Raw genomic sequence first — 22449 nt, forward strand, 5'->3', positions numbered from 1 at the left:
TGCATAATTACCCCTCACCAGCTACCCCCTTCCTGGCCAGCTACAGCAAAAATCCATCATCTTTACACTCTGGGGGTGGGGGGAGCAGGGAGACCATTTCTGTGCCTTCTACACCTGATCATTTTTCTTTTCTGTGGCCTGTGAGGTTGCAGACATGCCAAATGTTACAGTCCAAGCTTTATTCATTTCACCACAGATGTACATAGCTACTATTAGGTACACATCATATTTTCTTCTTTCAGAGAATTAAATACCTTAGAAACCTTTCTTTGATGCTTTCATACCCAACAGCCTGTGCAGAAAATGGAGGCTGTGACAAGATCAGGAAAGGGCTGGCTACCAGGAATCTGACTGGTTGTGAGGTGTCAAAATTTGCTACTATGGAAATGTAATCCCATAGATAATATTAGATCCTTTTCTGATTTGATTTGCACCATAAAACAAATATACTAGAAATACCACAGCTATTCCACAGGTGTGCAAAAGGAGCAAACACCTTAGGTTGTTCTCACAGTGTTTGTATCCTGTATGTCAGAAGCCAAGATGCATTTGGCTCTCTCTGAAAAAAAAAGAAGCCTGACAAAAGAATGTTTTGGTAATAAAACATTACAGTAAGTGAGAACGACCTACCCCTCAATTAGAATAATAATCACAGAGGCATGTATGTCTAGTCACAGGGAAAAAAGTAATTACTCTGTACAAAAGTAATTACTCTTACAAAAAGTAAGAATACTCCCTAGTGAGACTCCCACTGAAGACACCAATGGACATTAATAAGCCTGATACTGTAATGCTCATTACTTGGGGAAAACTTCTGTTGACTTAGATTAAAATGAAGAGAAATAGGCATAAGCTGGAAAGTACAAAAGGCTTTTTAAGAGAGGTGCACAGGTTTAGACCACGTGGGACAACAAAATAATAAATGAAAAAAATGCTGAGATTAAAACTTTTGTTTATTCCTTACCTGATCCTGAGAAATTGTCTAAAGACCCGTCTGTGGTAGTAGTAGTAGCGATCTCACTGCTGTTCATTGGTTCTGTTTTAACTATATAGAAATATAAACAGATAATATTCTATATGCTCCTAATATTCTTGCAGGTGCATGCACACACACTCACTACAAACACAAACTCAATAAAGCAAAAATCTGCCAAAAAATGGTCTAAATCATGGCTATCAATATTTTGCATTTTATGTATTTGTGCATACAAACAGTGCAAAATACTGGCAGCTATGATTTACACATAAATATAAGATGATCAAGAGGGTTATTCCTGTCCCCAAGGAATAAGAGCCACTGTAACAAACCAGAAGTCCCCATGCAACTCTCTGCACCTGTCCTGATTCCTCTTAATCCTGCAGACCCAACAATAAGGATCCACATTTAGATCAGGTCACACAGTATTTACAGGCTTGAAAGACAGCAAATTGAGTAAGACAAAAGAGCAAATAATTTTTAAATTGTTTTTGCTGAGGGCTATTCAAATTTTGTTTCCAATTAAATGATTTTTCAGAGGAAAATTAAGAATTTGTGATGAAGTAAAACACTTTTCTTGTGGTGGATTTCTCCTCTCAAAATTAAAACCAACTTTATACTCAACAACCCTGAGAATAAAAAGAGAACACAGTCCTCACCAAATACTTCAAAGAATGCATTTACATTTTATCCCTCTGCACCCACAATGTAACACAGCTGTCTCAGAGTAAAAAAAAATGAGACCAAGAGATTATTGCCTGGCTCATGGTGATTCATAATTAATAATCAATTAACGACTTTTAATAAAATCTCAAGTAAATAAACAATTCCCCTTTCTGTCAGCCCAGTGCAAAGTCTGTAATGTGGAGATCAGGACAGTATCCTGATCCAAAGAGCAAGGATGGGGCTGAGTTGGCATGGATGCAAAATAGGCACCAACAGCTACTCCCTATATAGTCTGTCTATACATGTGTGTTCAGGAATTACAACCATCACTAGCAGAAACCTTTGGTACCAAGTTTGGAAAGGGTGAGGTAGAGGGATTTTCCTCTTTTCACAAAAGATCTTTCCTTTCATTGCCAATCCATATTCTTATTTCTGTATGTCTATTTCCTTCACCAAGCCCCCTCCATAGGATTTGAAAGAAATCTCTCAAGATTTTACAAATCGTCCATTATTTTCTTTTGACTCTCATGCAGGATTTCTGTCTGCTAAACTTGGTAAGTCAATGCTTAGTTGCACACAGAACTCTGCTGTGTCTGCATTAACAAGCAAAGCAGTCCATCAAGGAAAGTTTCATTTAGTGAAATGGTTGGGGCAGAGGGCCCAGTGCCCAGAGCTTGGGCAGTTTTGGGAGCAGTTATTCAGCTTGAGAACATCAGCTGCACTTCTGCAAAGCAGCTTTGTAGAAACAAGTGAAGCCCAAGAGACTCCCTAAGGAGAATTAACGTGGTAAGAAAAGGTGGCAACAAGGTTCACTCCAAAAGTGCACTCGTGATCTCAACTGTAACTCCAATACAAAGGTATTTCCTAAAAATACAGCATCTAAGTTATTCACCATCCATTAAATGACTAAATACTGAAAGTCTAACACACAGATACGGTGAGATATTTATTGCAAAGTGTCTATCATAAGTAATTTTTCAGCAATTACCAGACTTTTACCGCATGTTCAGCAGTTTGTCAATCTAGATATGAAAAACTGTAGCATCTACATTATCTTCTTCTTTTTCTTAGGTTATCAAAGCTACATTTTACAGTCAGACTCATATTTCTCACATACACTACTTCAGGTTTTCCAAGAAATTGCAAGTCTTCTGAACCTAATTTCCTGGATTTTCCTTGCAATTGCACTTTGGGAATAACAATGAAAGATGCTTTCCTCTATAGATTGTATCTGTGGTGGGAGAAAAGAGAGGAGGATAAGACACATCAACCTAACCGGGAGCAAAGGGTGGCAGTTTTCAATATGTGCTTTCTCCAAACTCTTCCTCTTCTCTACTGGAAATACAATATTCCATATTTTTCATTTTTGGATCACTGCAAATTAGCAGCCTGAGAACTACACTGAAGTACCTCATACGATATAGAGAAGTATAGTGTCAGTTGTTCCAGATAAAAAGCAGCCCTTCTAAAAAGAATTTGGGATTTCTGGTGGATGACAAGTTGGGTGAGAGATGGAAATGTCCATTTGCAGCCCAGAATGCCCAACTGCATCCTGAGCTGCATCAAAAGCAGTGTGGCCAGCAGTGCAAGGGAGGGGATTCTGCCCCCTGCTCTGCTCTTTGAGACACCCCTGGGAGTACTGCTGCATCCAGCACAGGAAGGACATGCACCTGATGGAACAAGTCCAGAGGAGGGACACCAAGATGATTAGAGGGGTGGAGCACCTTCCCTGCAAGGAAAGGCAAAGAGATTTGGGATTGCTGAGCCTAGAAAAGTTTTTGGGGTGACCTAATTGTGACCTTCCAGTACCTGAAGGGTTCCCACAGTTAAGATGGAGAAGGACCTTTCACAAGAAGATGTAGTGACAGGAAAAGGGAGAATGAATCCAAAGGGAAAGATAGTAAGTTTAGATTAGATAAGAGGAAGAAATTCTTTACTCTGAGGGTGGTGAGGCACAGGAACAGGTTGCTCAGAGGAGCTGTGGCTGCCCCATCACTCAGAATGTTCAAGGACAGGTTGGATGAGCATTTGAGCATCTATTTGGATCCTTGTTCAAGACACCATTTCCAGAAAAACATCATTAAAATGTAATTTCTCTCTCTATGACTAATGAGCAATATTTCTGTGCAACATAGTTTTAAATTGAATGCTGTTTACTACACATACTACTTTTGAAGATACAGGAAAACATATGAAATGCAACGCAGTGCTGTCTTCATGGGAAGGAATTCTAGTTGCTGACTGAGGTGCTCACTAATTTTTCATAAAAACTTTATCCCTTCTCTCTCAGCTGTTTTATCTCCTGAATATATTAAAAAATCACAGGATATAAGAAAGGATGTTCCCATTATTCCTGGATCCCTGGTTCTGGATACTCATTACTTAGGTGATAATAAATATGCCCTAGAATGCTGTCTTTAGAAACAGCCACAACCTTAATGAACCTTATGTCACAGAGAGTTGGGAATTTAATAAAGATGAATAGGTACTGAAAAACTCTCCATTCCCCAAGCACTTTAATCAAAATGCCTGAAAATTACTGCATATTTCCTTCTATCAGCCTAAGCACATTGAAATGTTGCTATACAAAGAAATAAATGGAGAAGAATAGCCATGGGTTTAGCTGTTGGAAATATTTTCATGTGATCTTACTGCAAAGGAAGGGCTCTTGTTTGCCCAAGGCAGAACTGACCTGCAATGGAGCATATTTCACCCTGGAGTCACAGGGAAAAGGGAACTGCAAGGGGACTGCCTAAGAATACAAGCCTCACAGTCTCTCAGCAGCACACGAGTCATCCATATCTGTGACAGAGAGACATATGGAGCTGTCCAAGGAAGCCAGGCTTTGGATGGGCACAGCTCTGGCCCTGCCACATGCTGCTTATGGGTGTTCTGGATTTCAGCTCTTCACATTTTCCACGACAATTAACATTTCTGTGACACGTCCTAAGCTTTCACAAGATGACACTGGGAAAAGAGTGGGAATGTTGCCACATCTAGACAGCACACATTGCAAGCTTGCCAGTAACAGCCAAAACCATGCTCAGTTGTAGCAGAAACTGTGGAAAGTGACACAGGAAAGTTCCTATTTCTGCTGCTCCTTTATCAAAACTGACCTTTACAGAGGTGCAGAATCATCAGACTTGAATTCTAGAGACTCTGATTTAGCAATGCACTACTAAGGTTTAGTGCCACCCAAACCACTCATGTAATAGTTTATCAATAAAGAAGTTCAAGAAGCAGACTAATGTCTTCTCAACCTGCTGCAAGAAGTCAGTGTTTATTTAGAACTAGTGATATAGATTTGGTTTATATATCAAGCAGGTTAAGAAACTATGTTAACAAAAAGATTTCTTTTCCCTTATTTTTTGTTTCTAGACATTTGTGAGATTCTAAAAAGACTTAAAAAGAAATTGTGTAAGAAAACACACAGAACAGCAGAAAAAATAGGAATAGCAGATAATAGAACAAATGCTAACCTGGAGAAAAAAGCAAAAAAATTCAGAGATATCATAACTGCTGATCTAATGTTATATAGATTGTTAAGATTTTTCTTCTAAAGGAACTCAGAGACTGAAAGTGCAATGTGCCCTGTTTTGTCAGCTGTATAGCAAAAGGTGGTTAAAAAATTACTTACATGGCAGTTTCTGAGCTCTATTGAGAGAGAGAACTTCAAACCAGAACCCACAAGTTCATGTGGTTCATTGGCCAAGTAACAACTTTCTGAGTTCACAGCTTGTCATGCAGTTCCTGGTTTACATATCAGTAAAGTGTGTTACAAGGAATGAGATGCTATCTATTTTAAATAAGGATTTTGAGATCTAATATTTAGCTACTTCTAACACAGAAATTGTAAGAACGCCTCATAAAGATTTGCACTTTCAAGCAAAAATTGCTTTCATTACATTAAATACATGTAAGGCTTGCTCTACTGAACTCATCATTGTTAACAGCTATGCCATATACATTAAATCAGAACAGAAATATTGCAAATGTGCCTGACATTAAATTGGTTTTAATTTTGCAGCTTTAAGACTGAATTAACACTATGATGTTGCAGTCCTTATATTTTACAAAAAAGTGGGCAAAATGAAATTATATTCCTGGCTGACAGGTCTCAGTGTTCATGGGCTACAAAAGACTCAACAAAGTAAATATGGTGGTCAGTTTGTTTATAGACATATATAAAACCATCTTGCCCTATTTTGGCTGGTTTTATCTTCAAATAATAGCAGTTACTAAACACCATGTAAATCTTGATTAAATACTTTATGTATCAATTGCTATTCACACACTGTTTTGCTTGACACCATCTTCTTTCTGTACTCACTATAGAAGCCCAAAGTTCACCTGGAAGCATAAAGATAATTTTCAGTAACAGGAAGACAAAAATTCTACCATGAGCCTCTAAGCTGATGTTATTTTCCATTATTTTATTCAAACAATCCTCTGTTTGTAGTGAAGAATCTTGCAATTATAAAAAGGTTACAGGTTACTCAATTATACTATTTCCTATCTAGGATGTTACTGTCTCTGTCACAGATTATCAAATCATCAGCTCCTGACCATGAAGCCTGATAAACTTACTTGTTACTGCTTCTCTTCCTGAATCTCATTGTCTGGAAACTACCAGAAGGTAATTTCCAGCCTAAATTTTTGTGTGGTTTTCAAAGAAAGTCCCTGCTCAAAGCAGCACATTCTAGTTCAAGCCCAGACTGTTCCCTGCTCTCCCCTCCTCTGATGTGAGAGGCTTCAAAACTTCTCCAGTATTTGGGCTGTGGCTAACACTTAGATTTACACTCCCATGATGACCCTCATCTTCCTCTTATATTATTCATTTCAGGTGAAAGAGCTTTAACATCCTCATACCTCCATATCTAGCTGTGAAAACCATAAATTTACAAAGAAATGGTGCCACCGGTACAGTGCAAAATCAGAAAGAAAATTCTAAAACATCTGGATAGAGACAAGGGTGAACAGTATTTGTAGCTGCTAAGCAAGATTAAATTTGGATATTTATCTGACAAGTGCAGTCAAAGGTTAAAATTCATTGCAGCTGGGAGCTGAGAGCATCTGAGTCAAACTAAGGTTCTTACCCCTTCACACTCACATGCCTAATTACACCAAATGTTTGTATCTCTCCTCTGAAAATGGAGGAAGCATATATCCAAAACCAATCCTTTCAGGAGTGTCACGGACTATTCTATTTCCTTTTTTTTTTAATCTTCTTTTCAACTGGGAATCTGACCATGCACATGTTTAACAATTTGCAGTGTTCATGAACAGTATTCATATTCTTTAACCAAAGCCTATCAGAATGACCACAAAACATCACAGGCCCAGCCATTAAGGGCAAAGAAAGTTGTTTCCACTACCTCCTGGGAACATGGAAGTCTTCAAGTGAACAACTTGAAGAAGTCACGGAGAAGTCAAGCCTGCTCTGTCATTTAGGTGTACAAGACACAAGACTATCTCATGAAGACAAAAGCACAACGACAAAGCAGGTGGGACTTTTCATAAATGGGAAATAATATGCTCTACATTTGGCCAGTGTCTGAACTCCTGGACTGACAGACTTATAGCCAAATTCACGTGGACAAAGAGGGATAGTGCTAGCCAGCACCACCAGCAGCAAATTCCCTAGCTTGTTTCAGCAAACCTGGAGACACAGGTACTTCACTCACTGACCAGGGGTCAAATGACATGGCTAACCCCAAAGTGTAACCAAGTTTCATGCTTTTTTATCTACTTGGGACAAGCAAAATCCATCAGAAAATTATAAGATGCAAATGCAAATGCTAAATCATCAAGCCACAAATCTGAAGTTGCTAAGGCTCTTCAAATACTATCCTTCTGCATGTGCACAGTGACAGCTGGGACTGGATTTCCTTCTCATCATTATTACTGGCCAGACATATAACATATGACATTCCACTTGACATTTCTGTATGGAATCACACAATTGTACACACATGAGCACAATGGGCTGGTCCCATGGGAAAGACACCACCCCAGAATGATGTGTTGTGGATAGCTTTCAGTAAAGTACTGGACATCCTCACAGGTTCTTGAAACCCCACAGCCTGTGCACAACCTCTGTGCATGTGGAGCTCTGGGACCCTCAGACACACTCAGAGGGTGCTCTCACACTACCACACTTCATCCACAGGCTGAAACAACATGTGCTATGAACATCTACATGAGAAGGTTACAAAAATAAATTATATTAAAATTGTGGTGCTTCTAAGATTTTCCTTTTTTTTTTTTTTTTTTTTTTTTTTTTTTAAGTAATCTGTCATTTAGAGTATTTTGTTTACCTCAAATGCCTGTGGGAACTAGTATTACTATTAACTTATCACTTAAATGAGGTCCTTTCTTTCAGGAAAAACTTACAGAGGAAACTGAAATACAGACTCTGTCAAAAATGGATGCACATACATATAGAAAAGACAGCAAATACATAAATATTTATTAGCCAGTCTCCTCCCCAAGACCTTGCAACAGGAATTGCTCAACTGAGTCAGCAGAGAAGTGGACAAGTCATTTCACTGGCCCAGTGCCTATGAAAGAGGAATAATAGACCATTATGCTACATGTGCTCAGAACAGACTGAAAGACTCTTGGGGAAGCAGGAGAATAAAAGCACAGGTAAGACAAAGAGTCTGGAAGGAAGCCAATGTAATACAGCAAGGAAAAGAAGGTGAAGAGCAGGAAAGAAAGGATAGTCCAAGTCAGCCTTCACAAAAATGGCTGTTTCTGATTTTTATCCTCCAGAAACTACATCAGGTGGAAGATTCTTACTAGCCTCTACAGACCCAAGCTTGCTTTTGGGGCCACAGGACCTCTGCTGCTTTTGCCTCTGGCCAAACAATGGTCCTCATGCACTCTTCTGGGATGAGTAAAGAAGTTAGCATCCACAGTTCTTGATGCTAATACCCTACTGAAAGGCAAATATTGTATCTACCTTTAGTATGCTATTATTTCAGGATGTCTAAATACGGAGGTTTCAATGACAAGTTTCATACCACCAAATTCCTTATTGCAAACACGAGTATAGAAATTTCAGCATCCATAATTAGCAGGAACTCCAGAAATGAGTGACTAAAAGGTAGCAGAATCCAACCAGAATCAGCAAAAGAAGCGTCGTTCTGTGTGATTACCATCACCTATCATAATTTTGAATCCCAAAGCACACAAAAATACAAAAAAAAGTAAAAAATTAGGAATAAATGAAAAATCATTCACTGCCACTGTGAATTGCTTAATTGCAATACTGAAAGACTATTTTGAGTGCTACAAAGTATTGCTAGAATTTCAAGAAATACAATTTATAGGAACATAATTTTCTTAGAGAAATCTACATCACATGCCATAACAACCACAACCAATCTATCCTCTCTATAGATTTTAACATCTTACTCCCCCATTACTTTAGGAAATACTGAAAACAATTTTTTCTCCATTCTGTAACACTGCAACTTGACAGCAAACATACCACACAGTGCTGCCTTTTGAAACCCCGAAGATGGATTTATGTTCACCAGACTTAAAACAACCTTTTTAATGGCCACAAATCAGATAGTCTCGTAGTGGAGAGCTTTGGCTGCCTTTGTGTCAGATCTCATTCTCATGTTGCAGCAGGTACTTAAAGAGTGAGAATCATTTTTTTCCAAAGGATTTTTGATGTCCAACTCCCTTTGAAGCCTCTCTTCCTATGTATCTTTGAAAATCTGATCTTCAATTTGTTATCCATTTTCCCTTCCCACTTGATATGTCAGTGCCTTTCTTCCCTCCTTCCTTCTTGAACACTCAAATAAAAGGGCAGTAGCAGGTCTGTACTGCTTAAATGAATGAAGAGTAGTTGCTCAGAAAATAACAGCCCCTTCTCCCAGTCCTCATCTATTCTTTTCCATTCCAGTTGCATAAAACATCATCATGATGGACCACAGGCTTCTGTTTCTCACTCTATGCCATTCATCAGATTTGATTTACATTCTTAAGATAAAAGTAAAGATCACCGTAGGCAGAAACTGGATGCAGTCGTCTGCCGTGGAAAACAGATTTCCTACTCCTTTCAAGTTTACTGATTACTCACGGCCTTTCCCCTCTAAAGGGTATCTACCAAAGTGGGCACTGTGTTGGAATAGCCACCAGCTGTCTGATAAAACTTAATGAATGGCAATTTTATGAGCTTCTGTTGTTATTGTTCCTTTAACTCCTCCAGTAGCAACCCACCATGGCAATTCACTGACAAAGGAAGATTAGAGATAAGGCAAAACTGTGAGCATTTTGATCCCTACTCCAATAATTTTTTTTAAGATATTTTCTCAGGCAAGTTATACAGGGCCATAATTTTTATGGTGTCCAGCACTTGCTCTTTTCTACAATAGAGGGCATGTTGTGGAAATACATTTAAAGAGAACATGAAAACCTCAAATACTGTAGTATCAATACAATCAGCACCACCTTGGCATACTAGGACTGATTTTTCTGAGTGCCTTTAGCCAGACATTTTAGTCTTCTGCATTTGATCCTGGGAAATTTCTGTCTGGTCAAGGTCTATAATTTCCTTGTTACTTCCCCATCAGTGAAGACCATGCTGCCTGGCCAAGAGAAGAATTCTGCTCTATCAAAGTGAAATTAAGCACACAAAGAGTTATTATATATAAGCTGCATGTAGAGATTAAACTCAGACTCAATCGCACAACTAAATCCCCATTCAGTGCTTTGTAAACTTACAGCTGAGTGTGAAGCTAAAAATATTAGCTAACAAAGTGAGCTATCTTCCAACCACATCCTCTTGCAGAAAAACATCAATAGAAGATAAGTCTGAAAAAGTGCCTTAGAGGAATTAATGAACATTTGTTTGAAATGCAGCCATTTCACTCTGGGACATGTATTTTTTTCTCCTTTTTTCCTCCCCTCCCCTTCTTTAGCAAACATATCCTGTGCTTCAGGGTATGGAAACCTGTCAAAATCACACCCATAGTCAAATCAAATTTAACATATCTTTACAAGATATTTATAACATGCAAATACCTAGAGGCCCTGATTCTCAGTCACGTGAAGGTCTCTTATGCTAGAGGAGAATGCTAGTTAGGGAGAATGTGTGCATGGTAGACTAGAAGCTGGTTTCACATATTATATTTGAAAAGTGAAGATTCAGCAACCCAGATCTCCACTCCATGTGCAACAAACAAGCAAACTACATTGCAGCATCTAGAAAGAGGTGTTCAGCAAGCCCTGACAAACACATCCTTACAATCAGCCACTTGTGTCTCAGCAGGATTCTGATTTAAGAATCCTGGAAAAAATACTTTTACTTCACCCTTCATTTAAAAAATAGGAAATTTCACTTAATTCACTCCACTCTTTCTTAAGTCTCCTTAGCAGCTCAAGGAGCCTAACAAAACATTTTTCTCAAGATAAAACAGATTAGCAGTAAAAATTCCACCTTCAGATTCTTAGGCAACTGCTTCACTCACAAATTTTGTCTCTTGGCACACATCTCATTCAGAAACAAACAATTCTATAAGTTTCTTTGAAAAACTTTTCCTTCTTTGTCACTTAAGAGCAATCAGAGACAGGAGTTTTCAAATTAGAGAGCTCAGAGCAGAACCACCAAGCACAAGGTGTCTCTCGGGACACTTTTGGAACAACATGGAACTCGCATGCTGAGTGCCCACTGCAGCACCCAAACCTGCAGGGCTCGGTGTGCTAGGGCTGAGCAGCCAGTCTGCAGTGCTGAGGAGGGTCATGTCACCTGGGGGAAAAGGGCAAACAAAAGAAAACCATTTGGCTTCATCTCAGGAGGCAAACATGTATTGCAAGTTAGAGCTTTCTGGGTAGAATTCTCTCCAAATTCTGTAAAACTGGAAAGTTCTGGTGGCAGATAAATAAGTTACCATGGTTTAATCAACTTTCTTCAAGATACCTACCTAGAAGTTGAGATATCATTTCCAAAATTGTTTTCTACCTGAGGTCAGTAATAGATAGACACAATATATAATTCGTTTCCTGACAAAGTAATATTAAGCATTTCTCAGAGTGTATGCACACAGCACTCACTACATGTTGAACAAAAAGTCAAGTGAGATGATGAACATCTTTCAGTGTTTCAAGGAACACCTCCTATTTTTGTTCTAGAAAAGAACCTCCAAGTTATACAGAAGGTAGAAAAGCTCATGAAGTTTACCACAAAGGCTTCTGTGAGCTAGTGAAATTTTAATTTGAAAGGGCAGTTTTATCCTGCATTAAAAATGGTATATACCTGGTAATATGATATAAAAATATAATAACATACTTGTGTATTTTTAAGGAAGAAGACTCATTTATGGATATAAAATATTTTCCTGCTTAAGCTACATGAGCATAGTAAGTACTTTACCTATCTTTTAAAAAGTTTTTAGTTTTTTTTTCTTTGTTTCAAATGGCTTAATATTTGATTGAAGCAATACTTTCACATCAATAGCAAAAATTAATTTACACACATGTCTGGCACAAGTCCCTGTTAATCTGATAACCCATAAACTGCCCCCACTACCAAGGACTACAATTACAATGAATAACAGAGCTATTTGGGGAATTGGGTGGGGGGACAAAACAACATTTTTTTTTATTGACATGTGCCTTTCCTGGAAAAATGCAATGCATGTCCATAACCCTAAAGACTCTGACAACACTATTGAAACCCAGTTCTTAGGAAAAAAAGAAGACATGTCTTTGCTACAACACTTGTAGCAGTTTACCTATGCATTTATCCTGAAGAGAAATACTGAATCTGCATGACTCTTTTCTAGAAATGCATTAAGTCTCTGTTAACACAGCCAGTCAAATGTCATGTATGATCTTTCCCACTATTACCACAGAAATGCTAAAGGAAGGAGCATTTTTTGCTGCTTGTTGTATAGACCCTTCTGTGTTTCATTATATATATTATTATATGTATTAGAGATGTATTATATTACTGGCAAAGCTGTTAGGTTGTTCTGTTGTTAGTATTCTACTGAGAACAAACATAACTTATCAACTGCCTGACTGCTTCTTGAGAAATAGGTATCAGTTTACCCCATTGAATTGCTACACCTGTTTAAATTTTGGCCACTCCATCAGAGAAGCAAGCTAGCCTGAGGAACTTTCAACACTCAGTTTTATTAGCCTACCTGACAAAATTCTCATAGCCTTAGGAACTGGCAAAAAGTGAGAACATAAAGAAATACCAAAATAATAAACAGACTGAAAAGTTACATTTGTACTATGGTAGTTGCAAACACCTACTCTTTTTCTCTCATCACTAAACTTCCTTTTCAGTTTTTTAACTTTTTTTAAAATTTAAGCTCTGCACATACTATCTGCTAGGCATTCAAATTCCATGAAAGAAACATAGACCTGTAATGAAAGCTATTGCTGAAACTTGATAATAGTAACTACTGATAAACACTGAACATTGCCTTTATGTACCATATGAATAAACACAGAACACCTAAAATAGTAAAACATTATATTGCTAGCTGACTGTAAGAACATCAAAGCAAAAAAGAAGAAACAAATTATGAAACACTGAAAAAAAAAAAAAAAAAAAGGCTGGCTCACCTTCTGTGCCATTGGGTGTCATGGAATTATTATTTATATGGGAGTTATCAAGTTTTGGACCACTGGGGGATTCACTACTACCACTTAGTCGTCTATGTGGGCTGGCTAGATCCTGCATTTCCATAGACCTGAAAACAAGATGCAACTAGTTTTAGTGACATAAGTCAACAAGAATTACAGAGGAACTGCCTTTATGAGATGCAGCCTGCTACTTATCAACATCCCACAAGCACTTAGTAAAAAATTAATTTCTTCTCCCAACTTGAGCTTTTCCAGTGCTTAACTCATGTTGTAGCCCCACATAACTGGCCAGCTACTGTAATTAGTTTTGCAGCTTGTTACTAAATAAAACTTAGATTCCAAGCACCAAAAATTGATGTAATCTTGTATTTTTAAAATATGCACAAAGATGGAATCACCAATAAAGGAAGACATATATTCTCTTAAAAACAAATTAACACTCTGCTTTTTCAAGATTTACCACTCAGTGGCAATATAATGGGCCTCCAAAACAAATAAAACACTTGAAGCAATTGTGGAAACCTATCATCTACTGACAGGGAATGAGATATTCCTGATGTATGTGTTTACTCTGGCAAACTACTTAATTGTTCCTCTGTTTCTTTAGAAACAAATGCAGCATTAAAACATTATTATGTCTGCTCACTTGTTTGCTTTGTGGATTACATAAAGCGTGCCCAATTGGAAAGGGATATGAGCGACATACAGCGAATCCATACAGGCGTTAGTGTGCCTCAGCACCCTGCTGCATCTCAGCAGCTGTCGCTTAGTCAAAATGAGAAAAGAGCAAATCCCACCTAGAGCAAAAATTAAACCTTTAAGCACCACAAAAGCAGCTGAATATTTAAGATTTGTGCTTTCAATAGCCTTATATTAACAGTCATCGCCACCAGGACATATCCCTTGGTTGGTGTTGGGGCTTATGACTGAAGTACCCTATCCTTCTGTTCCTTTATACCTGAAACTTTTGATATTGTTATTTGACATACTGATTCTAAGTAATTGCTCCCAGTAGAAACTTCATAGGTTACTGCGCCTCCAAGGCATTTGAACCAGCAATTTCTCAATTTAAAAGAAATGCTTAGGCTCTTTTAAAGACTATTAAAATTACATATAAAATTACTCCTGCAGTAATGGTATAAATATCCTAAATGTCATTTCAGGTACGAAGCTTTTGTATTTTAACCGAAATTTTATCACAGGTTCTAAACATAGATCCTTCATTGGGTATTTCTCTACCTAAAACAATCTGCACAAAAAGAAGATGATACTGCAATGAGTTCAAAACATCAGTATCAAATATAAACTCAAACAATTCAGTGAAAAAGTTACGTGCTCAAGGTTTACAGACTTGGTTGCACACACGTAAAAGCTATGCTCCAGCACTTACTCATCTGCTTAAAGTGGGAAACAAGAATAAATATGTTACTTATCACCCGAAGTAAGAAATAATCCCCAACAGCAGAAGGCTTGCAAAAAATTAGCAATTTTCGGTCAAATCCTTACCTGCAGCTTGAGGAAACAGCAACATCTGAACTGGTTTGGGACTTCTGCACCTGTAAACCAGGGAAACAAACAGAAGCTTCTATTACTCCACTTTACTACGAGGCCTTAATTTAAAGAAAGGATATCAGTAGGGATGACAATTCTGTCCTTTAAACCCAAAGGCAGAGGAGGAGGGCGCGGTGCCCCTGAAAGGCATATTGTCTTTAAATTGAAGGCTCAACTGTTGTTTCCCCGGCAGGTCTGCCTCCCTCCTCCCCGCGCCAGGGGACGGCAGCCAAGTGACGGGATAGTGATTCATCAGGGGCCCGTGACAGCTGCACAGGGGCTCGCTCCCTCCTCCCCCGGCCCGGCTCGGCTCGGCTCTGCCCGGCTCCCGCCAGGGTAACCCCGCCGGGCAGCGCCAGCTGCTCTGCCCCGGCCCCGCAGCATCCTCCGCTGCGCCTCCCGCCTTCTCTGCCCTCCTTCGCCGCTGCGACAGCTCCACGGCTTTCTTCTTCCCTTGCTCTCCGCCATCCTGCCTGTGCCACTGCGAACCCACAAGTCAAGATCACCCCAAAGGCAAGCTGGAGAGGCTGATGTTGTTATTTTTTTGGTGGGGAGGAGTGGAGAATAGCAAGGGGCGAGTCTACCTATTGTAAAGACCTTCACTATATAGCCAACAGCCTTACAAAACCGCCTCTAAAAGAAACGAATCTCTGGCCAGGTCAAATTAAAATTAAAACTCCATGCGCTATTGCATAGTGTTGCTCCTAAAATCTCCACTTGCTAATGAGATTTATGATAAAATTACTTAAAAGGACACTTCTGGCTAAATACATGGGAGGAAGCTGTAGCATTTACCTCTGATGTCACTCATGAAGAGAAGGAATCTGGTTCCACTGGGAAGCCCAGCAATAATTTTCTAGTTTAATCAAGTTATTCCTTTTGCAATGCAGGTGAGTAACAGTTTTCATATTCCATCAGAAAAAGCATTACTGCTTTACTAACAAACTCTAGCCAGTAACAATTGTCAGCAGGTGATAAAATTCAGGTGGAAATACACTGCTAGACACTGTTAGCTTAAAAGCACATGAAAGCTTCTCTGAGCAAGGTATATATCCTCTTAATGTTTGCAGTGAGGATCTTGTGCATTTCCACTCAACCTGAACTGACATCTCTTAAATGATCACAGAGCAAAGACAAGGGAGATGAGGATTTTAAGTGCCATAAAAATCATCTGAGCAAATCGTACTTATGTGTCTGTAGGGTGGGTTTTTTGTTATTTTTAATCACGGACAGAATTACTACTAGCAAGAGTAAACAACTGCTAGGGGCAGTCAGGCAAGGAAGAACATTACAAATGATGTCAAGAAGCATGCAATAATGCATGCTGAAAAACATCAATCTTTTTATAACTGGGTACTTAAAGTACTGCATAACACGCTTTTCAATACATTGTTGCATGCCAAATCAAACTAGATCAGTAGATACAGTCAAAAACTGTGCATTTTGGTTTAAGGATTTTTTTCCCCCTTAGTTCTTTACCCCAGAAACTACTGCAGAGTGCCTTAGGATATGCTTCTGCTGTTACGTCAAAACACCTGGAAAAAATTATAGGTGAGAACTAAGTTTGCCTACAGAGCTATCTTCACTCCCTCTTGCACAGGATCTTTTAAAACCCATCTTTTATAATAGAAAAAAATTCCTTTTTCAAATGGATGCTCTAACTAACCGGTATTTTCTAACATGCACCATCTTTACTTTATTTTAATAAAGTAAAAATTATGATTAAAATTAAAAAAAATGTAATCCTCACTATTTTAAATAAGAATTTTTACAAAAATCATAACTTCTGTACATTTGAAAATGTATACATTATATACATATATACATGTTCATGTATGTGCACAGCAAGAAAGACATCATTTACGTTTTTGTGAGACAGGGCAAACAAAAAACCATCAGCTCATTCAAAGTGAATTAAATATATATCTTAAATGTCCTCCAACACCCTATGATTTGTGAAAGTTCATATCCACAATTTTCATTTTCATTAGACATACTTTAGATATATTCCTTTGTGTCTCAAGGATTATTTAAACCATGTGTTGCACGTTACCAAATTTAAAAATGACTCTTTAATCAAAATAACTTTAAAACAACTAATCCTCACTTAGGCTGGTCAGCTGAATCCACAGAGTGGTCCAGGAAAAATAAATCTACTCTCAAGAATGCGAATGCAGACAACAATTAGACACAGATGTGAGTGAAATTAGTTACAGTTTACAAAATGCTACACTTCACATGCTTTCAGTTTTTTATGTGCAGTACAAAATTACAACATAGTAAGGAACCACACTTATGATGACCAGTTAGTTCATAGAATAAAAACATTTCTGGGTGGTGTGTGCTTGAGCTTTCTCTCATATATTTCCATTTTGTCAACAGGTTTCTGGATAATTGAAGTTTGGCAACATAACTCACATATCAAATAAAAAGTGGGGGGAAAAACCCAAATGCTTGGCCTTACCCAGACAGAAACTGGTCACATTAAAAAAATTAAAAAATAAATGGACCTGTCACACCCCCCTTCATACTCAGTGCTCTGCTTAAACTAAAAATGCCTTATGCTAAAAGGCATACACGTTCTTCTTAATACTTCAAAAACATTACTTGACATAATTTCATTTTTGTCAGTAACATTCACATCTTTCTCCTTACTACAGATTGCAGATTGGGCACTATGTAGTACATGGCGAGAAAAAAAGGACAGTGATAGCAAAGCTACTTAAAATTCATCCATTTAAGAATCTTAAATCAGTAACATCAAATTCTGATTAGTTAATGAGGTCTTTTAAGTTTGCCCTTTTTTCTAATTAAATTTATAATTCTTCACAGATGTAGGTTTTGTTGATGTTCAATTTGTCTCTCTCATTTTGTTAAACCTCACATAGTACTCCACCAATCCATTGAATAGCCACATTAAATCTGTTAATACCATGCTCTTCAACCCCAGAAATTATTTCCAGAAGGCAAACTTGCTTTGAGAGATCATCAAACAAGACTTAAGGTACACATTTTATCACATTTTCCCTACCACAGAGCTCAGGATGCAGAGGAAAATTCATGACTTTTGCACTGTTTATTATACTTTGCTAAATTACAAATCAAAAGCATCTGACAGAAGATCATGTATGAAGCCAAAAAGTTAATAATGTTCTGCGAAAAGTAAACTGTAAATGGGAAGAGATTCTAAATTTCAGCAGCACAGAGCAAATAAAATGTAGGTACTTCTCTAAATTACAGGTTTTCCACAGTATTTTTGCTTGCTAGGAGCAATTTTTTTAATGGCTATAATTTAAAACATTTTTCCAGCTGAAAAGAAATTTTTGAAGTGAAAATAAGAATTTAACCCAGAAAACTATATCCAGCACACACGTTTTCTCTTAAAATATAGTTCTACTTTAAAGAAGCAAATTTCAAAGACAATGGCAGTTTTCAAACGAGGGTGTTCCTTCTTAGGGGAAAAAAAAATCTGTCATTTTTAGGAAGGGGTGGAGGGATGGAGAGAAAGAGACCTTTTTCCCAACAGCACTCTTTACCTCCCTGAAAGAACCATGCAGTCAGTATCTACCGACACAATGGCTTCAACAGCCAAAATGTTACAAAACTAAAATGCAAATTGGCTGCAGAAAGGCACCTTGCTGGCAGCCTAGGAAACTTGGTAATACTTTCACTCTTCCAATGATCATATATCGCTGGGCTCCAAGGGAAGAGTTTGGGCTTTTTCACTAGATATTCACATCAAAGACAAATTGTACTTACTAAAGAAAAAGCAGCTAATTGCAGTTATTTAATTTTTAATTACCAGTTTAAATTCTTCTAAAGTGCTATCCTGTGTGCTCATTTCATATACTCATGAATGAAACATTTTGAGATCCCAACACTTTCTTCCCTTTAAGAAAGAAGTACTACAATGTGACAATGCTTCTATTATGACTAGTCATTTAAGAATGTCTTCCTGCTTTTCCAAGATTTTTTTTGGCTTCTGAGAAATATTTCATACTTATTGCAATTCAAACAAAATGATTACTCATTCTTTTTTTCTCCTAAGGTGAAGCATGACTCGAGCTGTCTGTCACTGCACAGAACTGCTGAGGGGATGGCTGCTCATTTCCAGACCCTTGCAGGCCTTGGAAAACTCTGACAGCAGTGAGGTGCTTGGCTAAAAACTGCATGTCATGGGTTTGTGAGCAACGTGAATACACCATGTGCATATGTGTTTACATACATGAAATTCTGTAATGTGTACATATACACATATGTGTGCTTTTACAGATGTGTATCCATATATATACCATTAATTTATCTGACACCTCAAACCAATAGTCTGTGTTCTGGCAGATGCTTCGCCAAACATCTCAGTATGGGTTGGAAAATAAAATAATTTTTATATATGGTATCTAATGTTAAAAATTTCCAATGATACGCTACACCACATTTCCACTTCTTTTTCCAAATTTCCCCCATCCTCATTTTTAAATTTAAACAAACTACATGAAACACATTATTTTTTTTTCTTCCCCCCTAGAAAGCTTTTATCTCTTCCGCTTACCTCAGTTTTCAATGTTTGATTACAGAAGAAAGAAAACACCACACCAAAACCCAACCACCTTCAAAGAAACATTTTTAAGTGCACTAAAACCTTTATTTTTCCAGAATCAATCTTGCACTGTAAAGGGCAGTCCTTCAGTCCTTCCTCTTGGTGTTTGAAACACCGAGAAAATGTTTGGTGGGTCTTGGTTGCTCAAAAGCAAGATGTAAATTTAATGAGACTTCAAAAGGTCCTTAACTTCCTTGTTCTAAGATCACCGTTCTAAATAAACCACCTAAAATGTCAATAAACCTCAAATATTTCAGTTGTGTAGATGTTTATTCTGTCATCTTGAAAAGTTCTCCTGTGGGGATCCGCATGTTTTCCTTGGTGTTTGGAAAATTTAAACACATTAAGCAAAAGGATTTCCTGCTTCAGAAAGCACTGTCAAAATCTCTGTCAGGCATTCTTCCTCCCAATTTTTTCACTATTTTTCTCACGCTCTCATGTCTCTTTCAACAAGGTCTGCCGGTTTCGTACCGTACGCGCCTGTTTCCACCCCCCATTTAACATCTCCCCATCACGTTGCTCCTATCTACCGAACCATTAGCACTCGAGGAAATCAAGCAGGAGAATCCCCAAACCTGGCTGATCACAACAAACAGAACCTCCTCACATCTGTTTTGCGGAAAGCCCGCAAACCCCAGTCTGAACTACGGCCAAAATTAACCGCGGCACCCAGTGATTTATAATTGAGCGCCGCTCTCCTCCGGAGCGGCAGGACGCGCGGGAAGCGCCGCTGCCCCTCCGCGCTGCCCGGCAGCCGGGCTGGGCAGCGGCCCCGCTCCCGGTGCTGTGCTGCCGTCCCGCTCCCGGTGCTGTGCTCCCGTCCCGCTCCCGGTGCTGTGCTCCCGTCCCGCCGCCCCGCGGGGCTGTCAGTGCCCGCTCCCGGTACTCACGGTGCCGGCGCAGCTCCCGGTCAGAGCGCTGTGGTCGCGCCTGCCATGGCGCGGCGGGGCAGGAGCGCCCCGGGGCCGGGCCGCGCCGGGCCGGGCCGGGCAGACAAAGCGCGGCCGAGGGAGCTGCCTGCAGCCCCGCCGTCTGTTTGCTCAGCCTTGTGCGTCTGCCCAGGCAGTGCCTGGGGGCACGCCGCCGCTCCCGCGCCCGCTTTCCTCCTCACTCCCCTTCGCCTTCTTTTTTTTTTGTTTTCTTTTTTTTTTTTTTTCCCCTCTGCTTTTTTTTTTTTTTTTTTTTTTTTTCCTCCCCTTTGGGTTTTGTTTTTGTTTTTGTAATGCAAACCGCAGCTATTCTCTTGTCCCAACCTTATTGGTTTAAAAGCAACAACTGCAATGGGGCTTGCGCGGTTCCGAAGCCAAGCTTCCCGCACAGGAGGGCGAAACGCAGCCGGGGCTGCCGCGCTCGGCCGCGGAAACTGCGCGCCCCTGGCCCCGGCCGCCCCCTCCGCCCCCTCCCTCGCACCTTCCTCAGCCGCACCCCAGAAAAACTCCTGAAAATCCCCCCGGTCCCTCCTCATCTACAAACTTGGATTGCGCGGAGATGCGTCCGCGCTTGTAAAGCTGGGTTTAAACTAAAGCCGTCCTAATAGAATAACTGGAATTACACCAACATTATATCAATGAGAGAAGCTAAACAGGGATACTCATAGAGGCTCTTAAGCATACAACCAGCATGCACGTCCGGACATGCCGTTTTGATTGGATATGTAACAGATTTGTTCTCAAATATCTGAGATTCTTGCAACCTTGTAAAGAAAGGGTCTGCTAAAACTATTTAAGCTAGCCTTCTCCAATTTAAGGGTATTTATTAAACAAAATATCTGGAACTTTTAAAATGGTTTAAACCACTTAAACCATTAAATATCTGTACGCCTAAAACGATTGTAAATATAGTCAAATTCGTATTTTGATCATTACTAATCACTTACTAACGTCTCAAAACGTAAAATTGTATAAAGACTGTTTCCACAGACCATATAAATGTTTCCAAAGAAGGGAGAGATGGTTGCACAGAGTTAAATTTGTGCATTAAGTAACCTTAGCTTTTACCAATCAATAGGTAATTAAGTAATTTAATTAGTAAGCCATTAAACTGAAATGGGTTTATGATGCTTTTCTTTTAAACAGAACTTTTAGTTGCTCGTAACTTAAAAGACAAAAAACCCCTAACTCTTTTAAAACTACATACATTAGGTTCAAAAACATTATAACATACATAGTAACTAAATTTGACCAGCATTCTCCAGAGCATTTTCACTACGCAGACAGTATTTTCACTTTATGTAACACCAATTTTTCTGGTTTTTTTCAGTGTGCATAATCCAAATATGATGAGGAAAACAGCGTAACGATTTGTAGTACCAAAAAAAAGTCCTATTACCATGCCAGGTCTAAAGTACTAAATTTTAAAAAACCAAAACAAAATCAAAAATCAATAAACCCCACAACTTTATACTGTATAAACAGATTGAAACAGAAAACTTTTTTTCTCTTCACAAAAACATGTGGTTATTCACTGCTAATATATCCTTACCTTCAATTAACTAATCTGTGAATGAAAGCAATACTTCTAGAGGAGAAATATCTTCTGGCTACTACATCCCAGTAAGTGAGACATTATTTTGTAGCAAGTACATTGGGAATACTTCAGGAAAGCAGATCGGTTTGCAAAGCTACAAGTCAACCTCGAGCTGAAAACGCACCTAGGATTTCATTTTGTTTAGCGGAGAAAAGGGATCTCGGGACAGTCGCACTCCATATATGGGAACCCAGGTCAAAATAAGCAGCTTTCGATTGGGCCCGTCTGTGTAGCCAGCACAAACACAACCCCATCACTTCTTCAGTCACTAACCACGTCTCACGCCAAGAAAACTATTTCTCGTGTCCTATACTAAACTGTGAAACAAATACAAATTACTTTTATTATGGTTTTGTCAGGTAAAAGTCACTGAAACCCTGAAACACAAGGCTATGCAATCATTCTGAACTATATGCTTTTTTGGAACAGCTGTGATTTTCTGGAAAATGCTTACCACTGAGCATTCTTTACCAGTGCTAATAAGATCATTTTTAAAAAGTCCCTACCCAATCTGATATAA

The 22449-nt window shown here is 38.9% G+C and overlaps 1 protein-coding gene across 3 annotated transcripts in view; it reads right to left on the reverse strand.

The window, feature by feature from the left end:
- The window catches only part of EYA1 (EYA transcriptional coactivator and phosphatase 1), a 155531-nt gene that overhangs the window by 67831 nt on the left and 65251 nt on the right, over window positions 1–22449 (reverse strand). Inside the window, exons 1-5 of one of the 3 annotated variants that reach the window (XM_079299510.1) lie at window positions 21885–22002; window positions 14762–14811; window positions 13235–13362; window positions 11343–11405; window positions 965–1045 (exon numbers count right to left, since the gene is read on the reverse strand). In XM_079299510.1, coding sequence (XP_079155636.1) covers window positions 965–1045; window positions 11343–11405; window positions 13235–13358 — 268 coding nt within the window. In that variant the 5' untranslated portion in view covers window positions 13359–13362; window positions 14762–14811; window positions 21885–22002. Of the gene's footprint in view, window positions 1–964; window positions 1048–11342; window positions 11406–13234; window positions 13363–14761; window positions 14812–21884; window positions 22003–22449 lie in introns of those variants that run through there. The other 2 variants (XM_079299509.1, XM_079299511.1) reach the window with 2 other exon arrangements.

Source organism: Erithacus rubecula, assembly GCF_903797595.1.
Source record: "Erithacus rubecula genome assembly, chromosome: 3".
In the NCBI taxonomy this organism is placed as follows: Eukaryota; Metazoa; Chordata; class Aves; order Passeriformes; family Muscicapidae; genus Erithacus; species Erithacus rubecula.